The 24,823-nt window shown below is 35.0% G+C and overlaps 1 protein-coding gene across 4 annotated transcripts in view; it reads right to left on the reverse strand.

The window, feature by feature from the left end:
• Positions 1 to 24,823, reverse strand: part of PAN3 (poly(A) specific ribonuclease subunit PAN3) — an 83,767-nt gene that overhangs the window by 36,798 nt on the left and 22,146 nt on the right. For 3 of the 4 annotated variants that reach the window (XR_003573408.1, XM_027903040.1, XM_027903041.1), the window contains exons 3-7: positions 24,181 to 24,247; positions 22,165 to 22,235; positions 20,038 to 20,100; positions 13,055 to 13,216; positions 5,477 to 5,627 (exon numbers count right to left, since the gene is read on the reverse strand). Coding sequence is in view for 3 of the 4 variants with exons in the window: in XM_027903040.1 (XP_027758841.1) it covers positions 5,477 to 5,627; positions 13,055 to 13,216; positions 20,038 to 20,100; positions 22,165 to 22,235; positions 24,181 to 24,247 (514 nt within the window). In the remaining variant the exon portion in view is untranslated. The remainder of the gene's footprint in view (positions 1 to 5,476; positions 5,628 to 13,054; positions 13,217 to 20,037; positions 20,101 to 22,164; positions 22,236 to 24,180; positions 24,248 to 24,823) is intronic. The other variant, XM_027903042.1, reaches the window with a different exon arrangement.

Here is a 24,823-nt window from a genome sequence, read left to right on the forward strand (position 1 = left end):
CAGCAGTCTCCATATATATTGACAAAATATTAACTGAAGACTTCTCTACTTTAAAATAAACACTTTATGTATAAGACAGCATACAGTAAATATTATTTTTTAAAAATGAAAGTGAAGACTTGCAACTCACTAAAATTATACTGTGACCTTCTACTGCAAGTTTCTCAGAAGAAAAGAGATCTCTAGTGGTTTTTATGGATACAATTTCAAGTGATTTCCACTGTAAGATTTACTTATAAAAAAAAAAATTATTCCTGTCAAAGAGCAGTTACAAATATAAATCCTTGAGTGCCTTTGCACAGGTATTAATGCAAGACTAAAATAAAAGGATGACTGTTGCAAAAATCCTTTCAAATGCCCTTTCAGTCTCAGTTAGGTCTGATTTTGGAAGGACATTGAGAGTCCAATGAAAATTATCTGGTGGGCAGCACATTTAGGTTTGTCATTTTCCAATATGCATAAGTTCGAGATATGAAAGACGCTTGATTACAATTCACTTTCATACCACTAGAAATGCACTACACTGCACATGCTGAAAGAATTTTGTTGTTAATGCTGCAGTGGGTAAAGACGGGCTGAGACAACAAATACTGAGAGCAATAGATTCTTCTGAGAGACTTGCACTACTACATCCTGTAGAATCTAAATAAATATTAAAACTCCAATATCACACAAAAAAAAAAACCCACAACTTTTAATTAAGCAAAACTGATACATAGTTAAGTACTTAGGGAAGCAAATAACTGAGTGCACAAATTCAAGCAGGTATTACCAATTAGTATTTCAACCAATTAAAAGCATACTAATATTAATATTTAAATCACAACAAAATAGAATTAGATGAAAATAAAGGAAAATAGCTGTATTAAAAAAAATACATTCCTACTGGCTCATACTCAAGCAAAAAGATGGTACTGAATATACAATAATAACAACGTGGTGAATATGGAACCACACCTCATGGAATTAAGCTGTTTTGAATACCACCATTTATATAAATACCTATTCACTTAAGGGGTTAAGAAAAAACAGGCTTTGAATAATCCAATTATGATTTGCTTCTTTATATATAAATATTGTACCAATGATCCTGATAAATAATATTAAGCTTTCCCTGTGAGAGGGTTCAACAGGAGAACTAAGACAGACACCAAAAAGCCTGCTTCGAATTGTCCTTCCTGAGGCTTTGCTACTAGCAAAGGTGGCTCTCCGTTCCTTGTCTTGGGGGATCTTAATACACTTCATGAAGAAGTCAAATACTATCTTAAAAGATGAACTGCATGGAGAAAATGCTTCTTTCACTCCACAACATTTACATCTAAAGAGAGGTCATGGTATGCAGCTATGACAGTGTCATACCAACATGGAAATGGCTGTGGGATTTGAAGGTCTTTCTACAAGATTCACAGTGACTGTAGAGGTTACCTACACATATTTCGAGCTCCTGCCACTACTGTCATTTTTGGCAACGAGAGATCATATTTCATATCCCTCTTTATTCTTCCATTTTCACTTCTTGCATTGTTTCTCTTATTTTTGAAGTTTCATTGTGACTGAAGAAAGGGAAATAGTAGACTTTGAAATTCACTTGCAACGGGGCTCGAAGGTATTCTATGAGATTAATGCTTTTAATAAAATTTTGTAACAGTCAATGTATTTGAATTAAAGCTAGACTCTATTTTGAATCTGTGACTTCATACAGATAAACAGGATGAAAGGGTATCAAAGCATGAACTACATGTCTCAGTGTCTACAATTATTTGATTCAATGAGACTTCACAACTTAGTGAAGCAGGATTTCAATAAGCTCATGTGTATGCAAATCAGCTGGCCTACAACATAAAAAAACCTCCAAGTTTTGCCTACAAATTTACCCATTTACAACCATAACCCTATACCTCTAAGGCTTGTAACACATTCAGAGGTCAAAAATTAGGCATTTAACATTTTTTCACTTTAATGTTCTATACTTTAGAGATACTCTAGACGATTAGGTAAATGCTGAGGAATGACAAGTCAAAGAAAATAATAAAATGACATTATTTCAAGAACTTAAGGCAGCATCCTTAAATTCATTAGATATTTCTTTTTATTGTAAGCTTTCTATCAGGTCATTAGAATTGCAATTGCGTATTTTCAAGTTAATTAAATCTCCTTCATTCCCTAAACAATTTGAGTCATCAATTCTTCCTCCTCAGTTTTAATTTTACACTCTCTTTGCCTTCGTTCTTCCTTGCATTAATATGGAGTGGCTGCAGAACCTGCTCTGCACTTGATTCAATCCAGGAGGATGGAACAAGCTCTTGGGGCCTTAGGCCACTCAAACCATCTTTGAAAGTGCTCCATCTCCAACTGCGTCATAAGCTCAGAGAACTACACTCTTGCAGCTCATCACTAATGGAGATGTGTCAACCAAACATAAGCACAACACCTTTGCACTCCTGGCTCCTAAGCCTGTAGGTTCAGACTGTCAGCAGAAATGGAATCTCTTAAATTCTGCATAAGCTCAGAACCTGACTTGGACTAAATACAGAAGCAACAGCAATTTGCTGTCACTTCCATCAATGACAAAGGCATCACTTCTTAGCTATAATGTAGCTTAAACAAACCCAAGCAATACAGATTTTCGATGCTGGGGGCTATACATCTGTTTTCTATCAAGTTGAACACAGCAATGATGTCTTAACATGTCAATGACATTAATAAATTTCTTCCATACGCTGTGTTGCATATTTTAATGGCATTAATACTCTAAAACAGCTACACAGAACTGGGTAAGATAAGCTTGTTAGCAAAAGTGCCATTTAAAGATTGTCAAATAACTAAATTTCCAACACAAATGACAAATAGGGTATGTTTGATATCAAGGAAAGAGAAGGAACAAGAAGCTGTTATTCAGTGGAGTTTCTGGAAAGAGAGTTTGGAGATGGTGAAGGAGATTGATTCAAAGCTCTTCAATGCAACAATTTTCTCCCACTGTTTGTGTAAGTTGCATTTTATATTATTACGTTTCCATGTTCCATTAAAAGCTACCAAGATGAAGACTGAGATTATGCCAGAAAGTGCTTATCTAAGTAAACATGTGTCAACATAAAAGTAACCTTCTTCCACGCTACACCCTAATGGATATGTCAGGTGCAGATACAAGTTATCTACTAAAGTATTTTATGTTTCACTTGTCATTTTTTTTCCATTACTTCTGCAGTACTGTTGATAAGAGAGGTAGAACAAATATTTTCAAAGGACAATTGAGTTATGTATGAAGTACTACATGTGAAAAGTTGTTTTGACTTCCACCTACCTTTAGGGAAATCTCAGAAATTAGATATGTGAAAGAGCTTACATTTTTCCATCATCAAGAGGGAAAATAAAAGGATTATTCTCATAATTTGCATACTTCGTTATGGGTGAATAAAACTATGGAACTCAAATTATTCCTGCTACATTTCTGTATTTCTTAAGAAATCTTAATTTCCTCCAGTACCCTGTAAATTACTATAAACAACCTTAATCTCAAACACTTAGACCCTCAAAATTATTCGACTGGAGAGTAAGCACCCCTTAACTGGAACGAGACATCTTTATTCAAAGCAAAGTTCTTATAAACTTTTTATGTGGGTTTCATTTGAATTTATTTTCACTTATTGAAAACTAACAGATCTCAACAAAACTTTTTCATCACAATTTCAGGACATATTTAAATTTGGTTTTTATTCTGTTATCCAGCATGATCCAAGTGGTGATGTTTCCCCACACATAAATACTGCTTTCTTATTTAAGAGCCTAATCTTTTAGAAAGAGCACCTCCTAACTGACCTTGGCGTAACAGAAGATTTTGTGTATGTATACCGCTGACAGCTTTAACGTTGCATTTAAATAGAGTAGTATTTACATTGGACATTTAGGTTCAGAGAACTCTGCACTCAGTGAGAGAAAAAAAAAACTTCTAAAGAAATTCAGAGCACCCAACCCAGATCCCTACTCTGAACTATATTTGCTTTTTAATTATACAGGAAGAGCAGGGAAACAAGCCAACTTTGCCTGAAGTTAGCTCTTACGAATACTCCCCCATCCCTCTTGTCCATAAACAAACAATAGTATTTGAAGCTAGAAAGTATGCAGCATTGGTATCTATATTTCTAGGAGCTCAAATTGTTGGTGAACTTCTTTCAGTGTTACTTATCCTTTCAAGTATTACTTACAGATAGTAAAGAAATTGGACTGTGAAGGATCCCTCTGAGACCCCACTGGACACTTTCCAAAAGCAGATCATTTTACTGTATTCTATTTAATCCTTTATACACTTTTCAATCCAGGTGACAAGGCTGAGAGGCATATAAACACAACAGTTTTCCAATAAGACGGTACAGCACAATATAGTATCAATCAGACACAGTACCACAACACGTTCATTTGGTCAGCAGAAGCATTAATCACTTTCCTAGCCTGTTCTGACAGCTCTTACATGCAAGTTAAGGGCTGGTTTCTTTCACACTGGCACTGAGATTGATTCCCTGGCATTAGGAAGACTGAAGTTCAATTTGATAAATGCTTATTGCCAATACTGGTTTAAAAAATAATTTACAGCATTTGTCCCTCTGCCCTTCGGCAGCTACCTAATGCTTCTTGTCAGCCACCAGAGACTGCGAAAGGTTTGAGTACATACAGAAACTCGGTAAAGAATCTGCAGTGTGTAATATCCAGATCTGCTGATGGCTATATATTAAAACTCTTTATTCAAATGAAAGTAGTAGAATTAACTTTTTTAAGATCAGAAGATTAAAAGATGCATGAAGGGCTCGAACTTTTTAAAAGTAAAAAAAAAAAATCTGTCACTTGATTATACTGTATGGAACACATTTCAGTAAGAGTTTTAAATGCAGGAAATGAACATAAATTGTCCTTAATATGACAGATACAATAAAAATTAACATTATTTCACAAGGTAAGTTATTTTAGAATAAACTTGTCTTTAGCTTTTCGGTTTTAATCCAAATTTCTAAGTCCTCATATATACTTAATATTGAATTAATAATTCAATTAATATTGAATTAATAATTCAATTTCAATTAATATTGAAAATCATTAATTCTAGATTACATAGTGTAGAAACAAATCAAAAGAGCAGATTAGGGTATGGTAGTCTGAGAACATTCACTGTAGACTATGGTACTGCTCTGGCAAGGACCACATAGAAAACAGTACGTGTAACTCAGCACCCTGTCTCCCCAGAAAGAGCTGAGTAAGTCAGGCTGTTAATTTCAGTGCTGCTGTGGCTGAACAGACTTCACAGCCTGCAATGTGATTTCCATGCTACTGGAAGATAAACCCAAAGTTCCTCTACTTTTTGAAGATTGTCTTAAAATTAAGAGCTAAAGGAGGAGGTGGCTACATTTATACTCGATAAATCTGATCTATATAGGGTTGTGTTAGACAAAAGAAGCCACTGTACTACAGATCATTACTCTCAACTTACCTGGTGCTAGCCCAGCAGTAGCAGGACTTCCCATAGAGGGGTGAGAGAACAAGGCTTGAGAGAAGGCAGACATACTTGACTGGGATACATTACTCAGCCTAGAGGTTGATCCTCCTTTAGGAATAAACTCACTTGCAGAAGGATTTGGTGTCTGTTAAAAAAAAACCAAAAAAACAAGATAAATTAAATTTTTATTTCAAATGAGAAGGGATGAACAGTGCCTACTTGGTAGAAAAAGCTTCCTAGGCAAACCTATTGAGTGCAGGGGATGTTTTTAAGGTACGTACAGCATGCTGACAAGAACTAAGAATACCGAAAGCTGTTTAGCACGAACAAATTGAAACATACTTCTGGCTCATGTCTAAAGTAGTATAAGCAAGGCTTTCCATATGAATAGCTGGTATACGAGTTCATACAAACACTCTGCAAAAGGTTTTCCATAAGCATTTACAGTACAAAGTCAGAGAAGAGGCTTGACACTGAGAAAGCTTTGCCACAGCTGCATGGATTGTTCCTCCGTGACTTTAGAGATTTCACCTCAAACTAACTAGCTCTTTCAAATTAATGGAGCAAATATTATTCCTCCTAAAGAAGCCATCCCTGCCTCTATTTCAAATGGACTTTTAAGTTCAGGGTTTCTGTGAACTTCTGTTTTAATTACCTATTTCATTTATGCAGCACGTTTAGTAATGAGGTTTAATTTGGTACCACAGAAAAAAATAGAAGTAGAGTGATGGTCAAACATCCACTATTTGTTAGCACAGAAAATACAGCGCATAATCAGCTTCTAAATTCTATTAAAATCTATGGAGTCGGTTTTGTATTTTGGTGTGGTGATGTTCATTGTGAGGAGAGCTTTTTGTTTGCTTTGGAGGAGAGAGGGTTAGAAAAAGAACATCCCAGTTTGAGCTCAAAAGGCTTATTATTAGACAGCCGATTACAAATTACAATAGCAGTAGAAAAAACAAATTAAGCCAAGAAATAAAACCAATTATTACATGAACACTCTGAAAAGCTTGATTATTAAATGACAGTTTAGTTTACTAAGAAATCTTCAGAGTACTTCTCAAAAGTGTCTAAACAAATAAGGTAAAATAAGACAGCATATAAATAAACAATCCCAAAAAACAAGGGATACTATTAAGATAACCCATGATGTTTCTTTAAAGAAAATTATATTGGACCCCTTTGGGTTTAGGCAGTTCTAAAATGACCAAGTATGTCAGCTATTAGTTAAATTACCAACATTAATTTTTACCAATAAAAGTAAAGTGGCAGCAGAGAAAGTAAGTTAGTGCCAAATTATAAAAGAAGTGCGAACATCAACTTAGGGAAGAAAAGTTTTTGAAATGTCTTCTTTTCTGTTAATTTGTTTCTTGGACCTTTATTTGAATATTTCTACCATGTATTTCAAAGCACTGAAAAAGAAGATTCTAACAGTTGTACAATTAAAGAGGATGCACAGTTTAAAAAAGAAATAGTATGAATATTCTACCTTTAATGACACAGTAAATTTTAACCACTAACCACCTAATGATTTAATCTTCACCACCTTCTTTGTCATCTTACATGTGCATGTTTCTGAATTTTCAAGGAACCAAATATGCAGATTGGTGAAGTATAACAGATTTACGTGGGTAAAAAGCTCATAAGAATTTTAAAACTCTTTAATCACAGTTAAGGAAAACTTGCTAAGATACACAGTAACATAGCAAAACAAATGGTAAGCTGCATTATACAAACTGGAAATGTATAACTGACACGTTTAAACTCAAAAGGTAATATTCTGGACTTATCTGAATTTAGGTACATGAATAACTATGAGAACAGTGTTCCTCTAGATAAAATCTGACATGTAACCCTTCAGCCAAAACTGCACAGAAACTGGAGAAAATGACAGAGGTGGTAAAGAGTTGAGACAAATTTCTCCAAATAATGATAGAGCTCAAAAGTCAAACAACTGTGAGAGCATGGAACAGAACTGGTAACATCTTGCTAAAAGCACAATTTCAAAGAACTACAAGATCCACATTTTCCCACTGTTAAAACTAGCCATGACACATGCACAGCTCCTCCACACCTAAATATTGTGTCAACCAGGCGACAAAGGAAGGACATGGCATTAGTTTTGAAGCATGCAAGTGGAAGGAAACACACCTTCAGGAAGATAACTTCAGCATTTTCTACAGCAACTGAGAGAGTTCACAAAATCCCATCCATACCATCCTGGCTAAACTCTTACTACTTTTACCTACAAACAACTCCTACAGCACAGTGATGCTTCTTATTTCTAAATGCATTCTGCAAGTTTTCATAGAGCAGTTTTGGACCTAAAAGTTATTTTGGTAACGAAAGTCTTCATCTCTAAAAGTTATTTATAACCATCAAAATTTTGAAATGCAGCTTCACTTTAAAAAAAGAGCTCCATTTTAACAAGTAGGTGTTTTAGTTTATACAAGTGAAAGGAGTCAAAACCAGGAACCTGCTAGAGTTGACCTGGTTTATGCTGTAGAATTACGAACAGCAATGGGTCAGGTTCCATTTTTTGATGTCACAAGTCAGTATCAGAATCAAAGCCTGCTAAGATTAAATTTCTATTGCATAACTTTGACCAAAACATTGTATATGAGATAACAGCTTTGATTTGCAAAGACAGACCCTTCACTATGAAAGCCTTTTTTACTTCTCTGTGATGCTACAAACATGAAGATGTAATCCAAGACTTTCCTCATTGGTAAAAAAAGTGATTCAAATTTTGGTTACAATTTTAAAAGATCTTTCCATCTTCAAGCTGTTTTCTAAATACAGAAAATTACCAAGGCTTCACAGTCACCAGCCAGAATAAGCTAATCAACGAATTATAACAAATTTCAGTAATTTGTGGTCAAAACTAGCAAATACTGTCAGACAACTTGAAGCTTTAGCCCCAAGCCACGTTTAAATTCCTTACATCTGTCTGAAGCTGCAGTTCTGAAAATGTTTTCAAAAGCACAGAAGTTTTTATCTGAAGTAAAACATTAATTTTCCTGCATTCACTTTTCTTCCAACAAAATAATTAAAATAATTAGGCCAGAATAAATGACTGAACTGAGAGAGTGTAATATTACTATTAGTTCTGTAATATTTAATATTTTAATTATTTTTCAGTCTTTGTAAATAACTAATTCCGCAGCAACCACCATGCAAATATGCTAGAATTAGGAAGCCACATTCTTAACAGCCAATGATTAAAAATATTATGTTCTTGGCCTCAAAAAAAAAAATCCAACTCATAAAGTGTAAATTCCGGTGTTAGTTTTACATTTGGATCAATGGTAAGCTTGCAAATCCGTTTAAATGGGAACTATGCTTTAGAATCCATATTTTGTTATGTATGGGTATTCATATAACTTTTCCATTAGAATATTACCAAACTTCCCAAAATAAAGTTGATTAAAAAAAAAATTTTTTTATAAGAATTAAAATAATCTACATACTGTGATGTTAAAAAGCAGCAAACATACTTTCTAAACCCCAAGCAATAAACAATGCCTGTTAGCACTGCCTGCATTAAGTCTGTATTTTCAGTTTCAAATGCAAATGTCCTATAGAAAGGCATATACAAAATTTCACCAAAATATCCTATTTTGAGATTCTTTATATCTGTGCTGTCTCAAAGAGCAGAACCTCTTCAGTCAGCTTGACAAAGAAACTTCCGAAGACAGATGACAAAACTAAGTCTATCCAGCTTCACATACATAACAAAATTCTACACTTCTGTACATCAGAGTGCAAACAACTTTATCAAACACACATAAATACAGACCAGATGAAGGCTGAATTTAATCATGATGTAATTAGTAAGGATGGATCTACAAAAGAAGTAAAGCAGAGGAGGACTATTTATTAACTTACTTGTGCCACCAGAGTTTGTCTGGTGGCTTTTTTGCTTTTAAAGGTATAAAAGAAAACAAAATAAAGAAAAGAAAAAAATAGAATACAGCATGGAGGGGAAGAAACAAAGTATTTTGTGAATACCACAAGAAAAAAAAAATTCAGGGCTCTTTAAAAGAAGGTGCAGATGAAAGCAAAGAGCAAGCCAAGGAGCCAAGAGGAAGACCATCACTGCAAGGACTACACAGCATCATGCAGCATTACTGTATGTTGAAGAGTTGCACGCACCAACAGACTTCTGTAATTCAGAAATAAAATCAAAATTCCTGTTTCATCAGCTATCAATTTCAATACATATGATTTGTCTTTACAATTCTCAGCAATAATCTTCTAAGGCCCCACTGCTGCACTAATGGATCCTCAAACTGCCATTAAGTACAGAATTATTCTGTAACACAGGGACACACAAGTTACAGAGCTTTTGGAAAGTCATGCAGGGAACCCACAGGAATACTGAAAACCACCCTTTTCCCTCTCTCTCATTTCCCCTTCAGCATTTCCCAACACAACACAGAGCTGCACAGCAGCAGAGCCACCTCATCAGTTTCAGCTCTGGTCCCACATCCAGCTGAAGCCCCAAGCAAGCTATCTAACACAAAAAGTAGGCCAATCTCATTTGATTTCAGAAGGATGTGACAATGCACTTACCATGCTAGAAACTGGATACAAGCCTTTTTGCTCTTTTTTTATGTTCTCCTTCTCCTCCAAATTCACACTGATCTCTTCTGACATCCCAAATTACATAACTGCGTAATGGTTACAGAAAACCACCACTAAACTAAACCCACATTATAAAGCAGGACAGTCTTCTACCAGTCTATTTTTGACATAGTATTCATGATATCTCTTAGGAATACAAAAATATGCAAAAGTCATCTCTGGGTTTTGTGTTGCTATTTTGTTGTTGTTGGGTTTTGGGGTTTCTTTGTTGTTGTTTTTTAACGGGCAGATTTTCTGTATGAAAAGCGTCACTTCACAGAGCATCGCTGCAATCCCTTCATTTCCAGAATTTCTTGTTAACTATGACATCAGGAAAAGGACACATTTTGTGATGTCAGAGCAACCCAGCAGACACTGGAGGTCACCAAGGGCTTCAAAGCAAACCTCTCTCTCCCACTATGGAATTTGTTCTCCACATCACTCATACGATAGGCTCTAGTAAATTTCCATTTGGCAACATCATTAGCTGTATTGCTCTACTGCTCTTGCAGAAGAGTTAGAGTCAGTTTTATTAAAACTGGGTAAAATTTGTTGGCTAAAGAACTACCTGCTTATAAATAAGAACACAGGCTCAGACAAATAAAACTATTAGCAAAGGTATGTTACAATCGACAAGTAGATCTCACTAAAAAAGTAAACTTTTAAAGATTTGGAATATTTTCACATTTCTTTAACAAAAATCCTTCACAGTACTGTAAAAATCATTAAAGTTTTAAAAGTCTATGTTCCTGATGCGATATATTTTAAAAATGCATTTCTATTATTATTTTTCCTATTTTTTCTATTTATATTTTTATATTTTTTTCTATTTTAGGAAAACTACCATTTATTATTGTAATATGTATCATGTGGTAGTATAGCAGCTCAGGACATTTCCTAACTTAAGGTAGGTTTTCTTGTTATAAAACAAACTTTGTTTAGTTTTGGTGGGTTTTTTTGCTTTTCTAGTGCACAACCCAAAGTACAATTCACTCTGTGGACTTCACTTTTAATCATGCAAGTGTAACACCATATTTAAAGAAAACTGACCCAGATTATAAATTCACAGCCATGAATGAGTAGCAGTTAAATTACATTACAATGCAAGTTTTAGTAGCTTTCATGCTTCAGTCTTGCCAGACTCCACAGATTCTCTGCAATCCCTCCTGCTTCTCCAGTTCTATTTATTACAGTTGAACATCCTTCTGTTCAAATTTCCACCACATGTGCATATACATGCTTTTTTCAAGTCCACATCTCTATGGAAAGCTATGCAATTGCATCATGAAATACAAAATCTTAACTGCACATAGTTTAAATTACATGGTTGGGATTCTGGCACAATAAAGGAGCTTGGAATTGCACCCTTCAAAAGCTATCTGGTCTCCAGCCAATCCCAAGCAATCCCAAATGCTGCTAAACCTCAGAATGCTAGGGGACCTTGAGCTTCCTTCTCTTTGCCACACTTTGAACACTACTTCAGAGTGCACAGGTACTGAGAAGACAACTGGTCCTGGCAAGAGGCTTCAGGTTTTAGGCTACTGACTCTCCAGCCTCTGGAAGCATTTTTTGCTCCTACTCTAAACAGAGCAGATTAACAACAGCATTTGCTGTGCCACTGTATAGCAGAGAAAACAATAGAAGACAGAAGTACAAAGGGGGCTCTTCTTGCCCTTTAGTGTCCCCCTGGAAAACAGAGACCAATTTTCTGCTTCTCTCTTCTCAGAACTGTTTATTACTTATGGTTTACATTTACTATTAGATATATATGATAAGTTTGGTTTGTCACTCTTCTCTCCCTTTGGAACAGTACTGCTTCACAGGCTCCCATAACTCTACCAAAACCTTACCTGGTCCTTATGGTCCTTATACCAATGTTTCCTTTCTTTTCTCCATCAGTGACTGTGCTGCTTCCCCAGAAGCAGAAGGGACAAGACAGACTGGAAGCCCAAATATCCCTAAACAGTGTAGTATCAGTTTGCCTACATCACACTGTCCATGACTCCCCATTTCAGGAACAGAGATATCCAAACATCAAGTAATGCAAAACTAGTACAGCTTTGTAAAGGCTCTTGCAGGAGCTTCACGTTGGCCCTTACATGGCAGAAATTCAGTGAACTGAAAGAAAATCTTAAGGTGCCACAAACTCTAGGCATAAATCTGTTGTCAATTTACCCATCCCTTCATTTAGAAAAAAATCAAAAAATAACATAACCCTCACAGGAAAACTAACAATCCCTGAGAAATCAAAAAGCACTACACAAGTAGAAACAATATTAGCAACAATGCTGCAGTTCCCACCACCGTAGTAATTTTCATCTAAACTCCATTTTAAGAGATAAGAAGCAGATTCATCCTAGACTAGAATTATCCTTCATTATTATTCCAAGGACTACCTGCTAATTCTGTAAAGAGATATTCAAATCCAGCTGTACCACTCCCTTCTTACAGAGCTGAAGATGATTCAGGAATAAAGTTAAATAGAGTTTAATATATTTCTCAAACAAGTTGAGAAGTATAAACTACCCCAACATAAAAATTAAGAATTTCCACTTCCTGATCATGGTGATTACAGCTTCAAATTCTGTACTGAAGGCATCTATTTGCATTAAGTGTCAATCATTTTAACAAAGATCACTAATTTTACCAGTAGAAACCTTCCTCACATGAGAATTAAAATAAAAGGTTGTGTTTGTTTGCCTTTAGAATACATTTCATGATTGCTTTTGCTCATTTTCCTCAGACTATTACAAAATCAAATAAAGTAAATAGCTCAGCAATGGGTGAAGAAAATAAAACATCTCCAACTCACTCTCCTGGAGGGTTGCTATGCCTATTTTGTAAAATAATACTCTCCTACGCAGAGTAACTGCTGCTAACATTTTCCAAAATTTAAAATAAAGCATCCAAAATACTGAAAAAGTGACTAGTAAAAAATAATTTTACCTGTAAATTGTTTTCTGTGACTCTGTTCCACCAAACCATATTGATGGGTACTCCTGTTTTACACCTGTCAGCCAGACAGCCAATAGGGTTCTTTGATTTTCTTGCTTTTGATCCCACCGGAACTATCCTCTCATCCAGCATTCCCAGTCGATACTTCCTGGGCTATGAAAAAGAAGGAGAGAAACCAGGCCACTCCTAACAACCCTCATCTAAAGCTACACTAAAAATAGGTATTACACAGTGATATGATTTTTGGATTGGTGGAATAGGAAACAATTTGCAAGTAAAATTTATCTGAGACTGTTTCCTTTCAATCCTGACTATTTGATTATAATACACAATATTTAAAAAAAAAAAAAAAAAACAAAAAAGGCCATACCAATATGAAAATAAACTTCAGGGACTACTAATTATTTGTAAGCAAAACCATCCATCACAAGTCAGCCACTGAAATATGCATATAAATTGGGGAATTCTGCATAAGTGAAGAATTGTTTAAAAATAGGGAAAAATCCATATTTTCAAATAGATACCTTCAATCACATCATAATAGTGAACACCTCCCTTGAAATTCCTATAAAATAAATTTTAAATTCAAATTTGCCATGACTCCTGAAGATTAGTTTGAAAAAAATCAGATAGAACTGAGTAGCCAATTACAGCAGAAGTCTGAGAAAAACCTTTCTGCTCAGCTTCATATTTGAAATAATAACTTCAGCTACTGTCTTAAGTGAAAACAGACAAGAATTACCACGAGAAATGCATTGCCTTGAAATTGAGAGAATAAAACACATCTGAGGAAGTGAACATGCAGGAGTTATTTGCACCTCAACAACAGCGACATTTCTATTACATTGGCAATGATCTCTACAAATAAAACTATTTATATGAACATTAAATTTAAAAGGCACACTGTAAAGAAAAATACGTTAAATACTTTCAAACAGGTTAAGTTTTCAAAAGAAATTTTCCAGATTTCTCTATGCTTTTAAACCTATGTGTACCTACCTAGACAGTAAATAGCACCAGAAGAAATATTTTAACATCTATGCATATTTACACCAGGACCTTTTGTATCAACTATCAACAACTGGACCAAATTTCAGGAGTTGGTCTGGTTTTCTTCTGCTGTGGGTTTTGCTCAGGCTTTTTTTATGTGAAAGTGTAACTATCATCATCTGGACATAGACCAATCTAAGTAACCAAAGCTTAACTTACCTTTATTCAGATATCTACTTCACCTGGCACCCTAGAAATCTTAGTAATGTATACCTTCATACACATTTTAAAAGTTATTTCTCAGGAAACAAGGAAAGAATCTACTCGTATAAGATTCCCCACTCACACACAAACCATTTGTAAAACACAGGACAAAACGGCCATAAAATGGTTGCAAAACCAAAACCTCAACAGATGTCCTCCTCTGCTTTTCTGAAGCCTTTTGGAGTGAAAGCTTTGGAAAGAATTAAAACTGAGTAGAGTCAATAGTAGCTCATTTGCCTAAAAAACCCAGGCAAACAAACAAACAAATAAATCCTTCCTCCTCTTCCCAAAAAACCTACACAAACAAAACAACAGAAACCCCCCAAGGATACCATCATCGATTATGAACTACTAAAGGCAATAAATTCCATGGAGGAGTTAACCAATCTTAATAACAATAAATAAGACTGAATTTTTCCATACCAGTTAGAAATCTGGTAAACTGTGTGATGAGTAACACAAAGTCTTCCTGTAATTCAAATGCAAACCCAATCACAGTAAATCTAAATACTGGTTGTTTATCTGGACAAACTCTCAGCTATTGGGCAGTTTATCTCAGTAAATCAGAAAGACTACCAATATTCCAAACTGCAAAGCTCCAAGGTCTAAGAAGCTACCCATACAAGTCAGGTTGGACTTCAGGGCAGGATTTGAATGCAGCATGTATCTTTCTTAGGTTGACTACTGGAAATAACATAATGAAGAGTAACAGTTTTCCTGAAAGCTTTCCCATCTCTTTCCATGTTCTACCAAGAGCAGTGGTACAGTCTGCCTCAGACTACTGGACTAGAACCCAGTGTCCGAACACGTTTCCATTCATAAAGAGCTCTTTTAATCCTCCATAATAACAGTTGGTTTATAAATATTTTGAAAAGGAGAACCAAAACAAAAGAGGAACTGAGCCAATGTGGAGGAAGGCTATTTTGGTTCCAATGAGATTCAGATTCCAGGCAACTCATATACCAGTAGTTCTTGGCCTACTGGTATGAAAAAATGAAATTAAAAAATGGGTGGGACTAAAGTAAAATTTTACTTTCATTATCTACTATAAAACATCATCAGGGGATTACTAGGTCAGGATTTCATTGTTTAGACAGACATCAGAAGATGGAATAAACAGTATTTACATCTGGAAATAAATTTTAGTCTATTTGGACCAAAGACATTCTAAATTACACTTGTTTTCAATGAGCAAAGTGGTATCTGACTTAAAAATGCAATCTGAGTTTAAAGAAATCAGAAAACAGTATCTGCCAAGAACAGAGATTCAACAGAAGGTGAGCAGCTTGAATAAGTGTATCAACTCTGCTACATCCCTGATCTCTGCACAGAGCAGCAAATAAAGCAACACACAACAGTGCTTAAGAACTCATATATCTGAACTCATAAATATATCTTCCTAAAACAAAGAGTCATGACAATCGGGACTAAGAAACCCAACTTTTATGCACGGGGGCAATTTCTCTTAGATACTTACAAAAACAACTGCCTTTTTGCCTTCTCTGAAGTCTTTCTATGAGGTAAAAAACCTGTTCAGATGAAGGCATAGTTCAACATAATGAACTTTTTCTGAGGCAGAGAAGTTTAAGAATTACATACTTGATAATCCTTTATCAAGTACTTCTAAAACTAGCTGTCATTCCAAATATGGTTACAAGCCAAACTGAATTGTAAGAGATCAAAATCATCACAATTCTTTTAAATGGAAAAGGTTAAAATGCAATCAGTAAAATCTCAGAGAAACTAAAAAGAAAAAAACAACAAAAACCCCCACAAAACCCAAATTATTACCAAGTGTTACTGGAAGAGCTCAATTCCTCCAGGGAAAAAAGCACGAAGCAGTAGCAATTACTGGTTGACAGTGTTTACATGAGGGAGGGAGCAGCTAACTACCTTTAATTGCTAGCAATAGCTTGGCTCCTTAGTGTGAGAAGGGTAAGCATTTTCAGCTATAGCTAGTAATTATAAACCTTGCCCTGCAGAACCAAGCTGCTGCCAGCAATTCATGATAGGAACCTACTGGTTGGTACAGTTATTAGGAAGGATAAACGCCTAAAGTCTGAAGAACATTAAACTTGAAACAAAAGAAATCCACTCCAAAAACAAAAAGGCCTTTCCAAAGCAGCATATTCTCAGGAGAGCACTACTACTGATGAGTAACTTAAGTAGCCCACTTTAGAAACCTGTGTTTGGCTGGGGATAAAACTTTCACTAGTTGAAAAGTATCCTACAGAGACAAACAAAAATGGTTCTTCTGCCCAAAGCAAACTAAAATGTACCATCTTCTACCCATAAAAACCATAAAATGTGCCTTTTTAGCATGGAAATAGATCTTATTCCAGAGTAACATATTTGATCACAGCAAAAATAAAACATTCTTGGTTGAAACAAATTTTAGAGTCAAAGATGCAACAGATCAGGTATCCTGCACTTTAAACTACAGCTAAACTCTCTTCAGGTGTACATACCAAAAAGGTATATTTCACATGCTGGAGGCATGAAAATCTTGAGTTCCAAAGGCGGAAAACTGACATATCTGAGTCAAATCTTACCAATTTTTCAGCCTAGCTAGGTTGGATAAACTATAAACTACCACAAGAGCTAAAGTCTGGCACAGATGTAGTAATGCTGACAAAGTTATTTACTAAGAAAGTGAAATAAGAAAAGATAGTTCTAACTGCAGTGAAGACTTGCCATAGTACCACCACCTCAAGATGCACCTTCAAAAACTCCATTGCTAAAGGAGCACTCTACGAGCAAACTACAGCTTTTTTTTTTCTTTTTCATGGTTAAAGGTGTCTTTGTTAATAGGCCAGAAATTTTTACATTACTTACAAAAAAAGTGGAAAAATGATGCACAGTTAACCAAAAATACAGGTAAGAGGGCTAAAGACTGGTGTAATTTTAGTCTTAACTTACCATATGATTTCTCAAAAATGGCATATGTCCTAGCTGCTTTAATATTTGTATAGTGACTTCAGCAAATGTGTGCACAAGTTTAAAATATTTCAATTACTTTTCTACAAATCACTCTTAAAGACTACATACACCTTGGCCTAGAGAGAATAAAGTTTGTAAATATAAAAAAAAGTATCTTGCATATTAGTTACATTTGTAGTTAACTGCCTTCAAACACTCAGCAGTACAAGGCAGCAAACCATGTAAAAATGTTACATATTTCTAAAAGGAAATCCTTTAATAATTTGATTTCTTATGTATTACAATGATCACTAAACCATAAATAAAAAATAAATCTGAATAATATATTCTCTCATGTCACACTTGAAAATGAAAAATACGTACTCAACTACATAGCAATAACTAAGAGAGCAAGAACACACAACTAGGGAACAATTCCAACAACTAACTATTCCAAGGAAAAATGTAAACCAGATTAGATTATATCATATCCTTAAAACACATTTTACATCATGGTACTATCTACAAACATTTATTAGTTTTTCTAGAAAAATACAGTCTTTCTACATTCTTGCAACAACTTTCTTTCGTATGATTTATAATCTGTAATGTTTTATTATTGCAGTAGGGGTGGATAATTCCAGAGGGAAAATTTAAGATCTGAAATATAAGCTTAGCCCATGTACATTATTAAGTCTGTGCAGCCATAATTCTGTCATTCATAACAACACAGTGACGTGATGCTTGGTAATGACCCCTCAATTTATCAGAACTATTGCATGCTCCTGAGATGGTATGCAGGACGTTATGAAACAACTGTCTTGGCACACTTTCATTAAAGGTAAGTACACCAAGACAAAACATGACACATATGGCTTTTCAATGAACACCACTGAACTATATAATAATCATGTACTAGAGGTGTCAAAGCTGGAAACAGGAAGCTGGAGATAAATGCAGCTTCCTAACAGGTAACAAAACTAGATGGAAGGCAGGACACTAAAAAATAAAATAGCAACCATTAAGGTTTTAAGAATTTGGTTTCCACAGGACCTGAATCAGCATTACTGTTTTGTTTTAACTTGAGAGGGCAAACTCTCCATGTACTCATTAAAAAGTCTGCATTTATGGAGACTAGGCTTACAAGCAGTCTTTTATTTCAAATAATTTTCTGTGTACATTTAATTCATTCACTTTGATCAGCAGAAATAAATCTGCTGTCCAGTCTCACTTGCTGTGATCTCCATAGCACTAAACAGCAGCACCTGTTCAGGGTGAACTTCAATTAATCTCTCCTATACTTTCCATTCTGATCTAGTTTAGACTCTGTCCTGGCTTTTACTCACCTAAAACCAATGGAAGGTATTCTAGAAAAAAAAAATTTTCTTCAAAATACAAAAAAAGCAGCATTAAAATTGTATTTAAAGTTGTTCAGTACAGCAGTTGGTTCACCCCTTGCAGCCTGTGAACTGAAGTCATTCTCACCTTAATGGACCTCCTCTAGGTGTGACTGAACAATTAAAAAAATGAAATGGAAATAAGTCATTGTTAGAAACTTTTCATAAGAGGTTCAGTTTTCATGAGGATTGAAGGTACGAAAAAACAAAGTAAAAGGTAAAAGCAGTGCTTTTCACTATCCTGTAAGGCTGACCAGTGATAAGCAGGGGAACCCTTTAGCCTGGATTGGTGGCAACAGTCTCAGAACAAACATAAACAAAAGTTTCATAATATATTTTCTTTTTAGTGTATTAAGCTGTCACATCCTTGGCAGCAGATTCTGATCAGTTATGTTGCATATGTTTTTATGAACTGTTTACCAGAACCACCAAAGTGAAAATGCAAAGATTTTTCCAGCCAGATCATTTTGGGTTTAGAGGAGCACACTTTTCTACGTAATGGCTAAAGTCAATTTAGGAAAAACACCAAGAAGTTTGAGTTCAGAATGCCACCCTATTTTTAACAAGCATAACATGTGTTTGAAGAAAAATGAAGTAAGCATGATATCATTATTCTTGGAAAAGTGTGTTAGTCTATTACTAAGTCTAGCTTTTGTTCCATGCTTCACAAATCCTATTTGTGCATTGAAGATTGATACTTACCTGAAAATCTCTTATAGGAAATTCACTTTAAGGTTGCTTGTCTTACTGCATGAGGAGTTACAACAACCGGACAGTATATCCAGAAGGTTTTACAGTTGACAGAACCTCCACCAAGGCTCCATCTACAGAAATACTTAGCTCCTTTGATTTCATTTTAAGTATCCTATAAAAATGTCTTTAAATAGTAATCTTAGCTTTCCTGAAATCTAAAATTGAAATGCAGTTTAATAATTTCTAAACAGAGATAGTTACCTCAAAAAATGTTCATAAAAATTCAAGGATTATGTTTACTTTTTAAACAGAAAGTAGAATGTCTTTAAACATCAAAACAATCAAAAGCATCTGAAATAGCCCAGACACAATAACTAGTTTCAAAAAAGCTGTCTAATTAAAAAAGCAAGGATATTCCAAACTACAATTATCAAGTCTTATTTTTAATATTTTATTGATATCAAATATTTGCCCACATGGCTTGCCCATTGTTAAAGGGCTGCCAGTATAACATGATCAGCAATATCCAGAGACAATTAAACTTGCTTAATGCAGCTATGTATTATATATTTTTTTACAGAAACTACTGACTGTTCTTCACAACATAAACATGCAATTTTTACACAGTTGCAAATAACTTAGTACTTCAAAATATTTAAAATATCACAATTCTAATTTATAAAGGAAAGCAATTGCTCTTTATTCACTTACCAAGACTGTATTATATCTGTCCTCCAAGTCAGTGATAAACGAAGGAAATGCTGGTTTTGCCAGCTAGTTCAGAACAAACAAAACCTTAGACCTGTGCTCTTAGCAAGAAAATGGAAGTTTTTTTTCAAACAGTAGATGTAGTAAACACCTACATTTTAACTAGTCACCAAGGCTCCCTTTATACAACAGGTATCAAGCACTGCCTGATAAATCACATTGTTCAAGCTCTAATGAGGTGAGGAGAATCCCACAACTGTTTAAATACCTGGCACTAAATCATTTAGTGCTTTTATGAAAATCACTTAATACAATTTGAACGCTGTACTAAAAAAAAGATACTAAAAATATGAAGAACTTACATCCGTGACTACTTGCAACAGATTGGCTGGCAGCAAAAGTCAGTCACAAAACTGTAATTAATTTCTCATAACTTTAGCTATCAAGTTTTATCCACTTAAAGCAGTCACAGACATCTGGTCATTTCCAAAATACTTTCCTCAGTGTGAGATGAATGTTTCTTTAAGCTGCTCATCTCTCTCTGCTGACTATAGAGGGAGCCTGGATGCCTAGATTTAGACAGCTCAAGTAGTAGCATATGAAAACTTCTCCTTTACTAGTATTTAAGAACCTTTAATACAAACCTATGTTACAAAATAGCAGTCAAAATAAACAAAAATTAATATGCAAAGCAAAACACAAACCTCTTTCAATTAATGCCAGTTATGTCTGAAATACTAGCTAGTAATCAGTTTCACATAGAAGTCTTACTCTTGATAGTATTTTAGAAGCAAGTAACTTAATTGGCTCCTTCTTCTTGAAAAAAAAAATGGACCAAGTCAGAAAACACTCTAAATTAGTATTTGAGCTTTGAGCTATTCACACTCAAACATTATTTGGTTTGGTTTCATTTTGTTCTGTTTAATTAGCTTTGAAGTGATTTTTAGAGGCAGTGGTCACTCTTGCAGTACTTCTGTATGATTGTTCATTTTCTTTGGTGCAGGTGGTTTATACACAAAAAAATTTACACACAGGTACATACATATGTATGTATATATATCAGTTATTGCAGATTGTGTTGAAAAGGAATGTATGATTACTTTTGGTCTTACCACACTCAGTAAGTGGATAAGCAACACATTTACAGTTGTTTATATCCAACATCCAGTGCACTATACTGGCATTAAGGAATGCAGATATTTCATGTAGCTTAGACACATCATAGTATAGGAAAATTAATGTTCTACAACAGCATTTAAATGCTAAGAAACAGTGTGATGGGGCCAACCACAGTAATTATCTTTAAGCTCAATCTGCAGGAATGATACAGAGCATGCTGATGTAGCTTGCTTTCATTTACTACAGGAAAGTTCAAGATAATGTGGCTAATAAGTAGTAAAACATGAGAGTCATCAGCGAAAGTAAAACTTAGTAACTGGTTGGGACAAGGTAATGTTTTTTTTTTGATAAATGACAGTTCACAAAAATGAGAAGGGACTCTGGTGTAATCAAATTTTTTCTGTTACTCCAGCCACTGGATTTCTAATGTATAGTTGGAAAGCACCACAACCTGCACTGTTGCAGGTCAAAGGTGTTTGAAGATTATGTCTAGCCCTCAGCCAACGAAAGATTTCTCAATATAGACTAGAGGTGGGAGGAGAAAACCCCCAAACCCTAGCTTCCCAATGATATCAGGATGTCTTTTAAACTAAATGCATTTCAAACTGCTATAATTACTATCACATCTTGTACAAATAAATGGGAGAATGATTCTTAACATATTCTGAACTTGCTGCCATGAAGGCTTGCAGGTCACTTGTCCTTTAGTAGAATAAAAGTTATTTGTTTTCAAATTCAATGGGCTATGTACTAATTTTCATATTCAAAGCATTCTTATAAACTTCAGTTTACAAATGCCTGGAATATTTCTTAATAGCAGCAGCAGCAGTCTGATCTGATGTAGCAAAAATTAAGTAGGTAAGATTTTATTTATATCAGCAGTGACATATTAAAATAAATCTAGTAACATCAGAAGAATCCTTATTTCAGGTAGCATTTCAAGTTATTCCAGATCTCCTTCCCTGTCAACTGATAGACATATATGCTACTTAAGATTTAGTTGTTGCCTACCTTCCTCCTTTGAGACACGCTGAGGGCAGCAAAGTCATTAAACAAGGATGAATTTGGTGAAGTCAGTGGATCTATAAAAAGAATGCAAAACCAGCACGTTTTATATATATACATATATATATATAGCTACTATTGAAAGAAATTTTATATTTTTTAACTTATTTCTGTATAGAAAAAAATAGTTGTGACAAAGTTAATTGAAATGCTGCTCCTTAGCAGAATTCAGTAAATTAAATTGCTGTTGACATTATCTGAAGTCCACCTAACATTTCAAAGCCTTCATGTGATCAGAAAACCTGCTCTAAGTGCTACTTACATGTGTATGTCATTTTTAACCCTGTAGATAATACAACACATTGTTTCTAATTCAGCAGAAGCTCTTCAAAATAGGTTTGACAAGCACTGGAACAGGCTGCCCACGGAAGTACAGGAGTCACCATCGCCAGAGGTTATTGGGTAGATTAGCACTGAGGGACATGGTTAAGTGGTGGATTTGGCAGTGCTGGGATAACAGCTGGACTCTATCTTAGGTCTTTGCCAACCTAAAGGATTCTATGATTCTATGATCTCCAGTTACCTGAAATTTGCAGTCTTCTGCATAACAGTCTTCCAAATAATGATGTGGATTTTGCTTGTCTTGTCACTATTCTGCACAAATTTAAATCAGAACCAATGGTGGCAAAAGTCTACATTCTGTTAGTAACTTTTTACTGCTTTTCTTTGTCCCTGAGCATCCTTTCCAGAGTGGAAGTACCAAAAACTGTGTAACAATAATAGATGCAACTTAAAACTCCAGAGTGCATTGCCAGAGCTGCCAAATTAGCAGATGACTGTCAGTTGTAAATATTGGTGTTTTGATGAAACGCTTTCTTCAGCATTAATAAGTACTCCCTAAAAGGGTGATTCTACAAGTGAAGCACTGCTTGGCAGGGCCAGGGAGGAGGTGGGGAAAGGATCAGAGAGATATCAGATTTAAAATGGTTTTCAAAAGTCAGTCTGGTTCCTCTCCTTCACATGCATCACCATCACTACTTGGCCTGTCACAATCAACCTAACTGCATTTAAAACTGGAGACCTCCAATGCCTTGAATAGCTAATTGTTCAGTGGGACAAAAGAAACAGAGTTAATCTCAAAACCTTCTGGAAATAAACTAGGAAGAATAAAAAGAAAACTCCCACAAATTTTGCCTTTCCAGCAAGTTTATTTTATAGTAGTTAGTAGCATGCTTATAAAACCATAACTCTAGTAAGTAGACTAGCTGCAGGGTCAGACATGCAAATGGAGTTCTAGAACATAATTTACACAGCAATTTTCCAAGAAGAAATTTATTTTAAATGTATGCCCTTGCCATAAGGGAGCAATACCCTCTTCTTTGGAACTACAGATGAAATAATCTGCAGTGATTCTGAAGATGACATTATAAACCTCGATATACCCTCCACAATAACTTAGTGAGTATGTAGGCCTGGACTACTGAGACATTTTGTTCAGTTGAAAACCATGTTCCCTATAGCAGAGAAAAAGTTATAAGATGTAAAGTACTGCTTGCAGTACTTAATGATTTTTACTAGCTATTATGTGACACATTCCACAAAATCCATACACCCTAAATTTAAGGGAAAACACCCGTACATTAATTCCACACAATAATTTACTCAAGAAGCACAATAAAAGGGATACTATGGTGATGCAACATAAATGCTTAAGCTATCAGTGCTTTACAATGGATATCCAAACTAGCATTTCACTTGAAGTGACAAGACTGATAATGACTTTCTTTAGCATTCCCTCCCCCAACCTGAGCCAAGAGAAGGATGAAAATTTATGAGTTCGGTAACACTTCAATTTCATATTAAGAGTAATCATACATTATATTTCTATTAAAAAATAAAGTTCTACTGCATTTCAAATCAAACCAGAGGACAAATAAAATTTCCTTAATTCTCAATTTTGCAAATGCAGATCTCTTAAATTTCCAAACATACTTTTACATGTATTACTTTTGAAGTACTTACCATGGCCTGCATACTGCTTGGCACTGTCATTGAGAAGGCTAGGGGAGCTGCTGCTATTTGTCATCCTCTGCAAAAATAAAAGACAAAAGTGCACACATAAAATAAAGCTATAAAAGACCAAGTGAGGGCATTGGGTATGACATTTAGAAAGTTTTAAGAAGAGACTACGAAACCTGTGCTTATTCACCATTTAGTAAATACTCTGAGCAGACAGATTTATAGTTGACAAAAATGTTTAGTAAAATAAAGCATTTTGCACAAGAGCAATGCAAACAAAATATGACTATATTAAAACAAAACACTATCTTCTATAACTTTTTCTAAATTGGGAGGGTCTACCAAACCTATGGTTCTCTTCCTGCATGTTGTCAGAACATTAGAAAAGCCAATTACTTATCTCCTTTAAACATTCTTTCACACTGCACTCCTGAAACAACTCCTCCCTTTAGGATACACTATCACCACAACGTGAAACTTCTCCAATGAAAAATACTCAAATTAATTAAGTATTCAATAGCTTCTTTTTAAAAATAAAAGAACTATTTGAAACCTTTCAGCAAAATCATGCAATTCTTTCAAGTCAGCAGGACATCTGAAACCCTCTCAACATTCCCTCTAGACTCCACCTGCTTCTCCAATATTC

This window comes from Empidonax traillii, unplaced genomic scaffold, assembly GCF_003031625.1.
Source record: "Empidonax traillii isolate 1590-97213 ecotype Southwest subspecies unplaced genomic scaffold, ASM303162v1 scaffold926:size687835, whole genome shotgun sequence".
Lineage (NCBI taxonomy): Eukaryota > Metazoa > Chordata > Aves > Passeriformes > Tyrannidae > Empidonax > Empidonax traillii.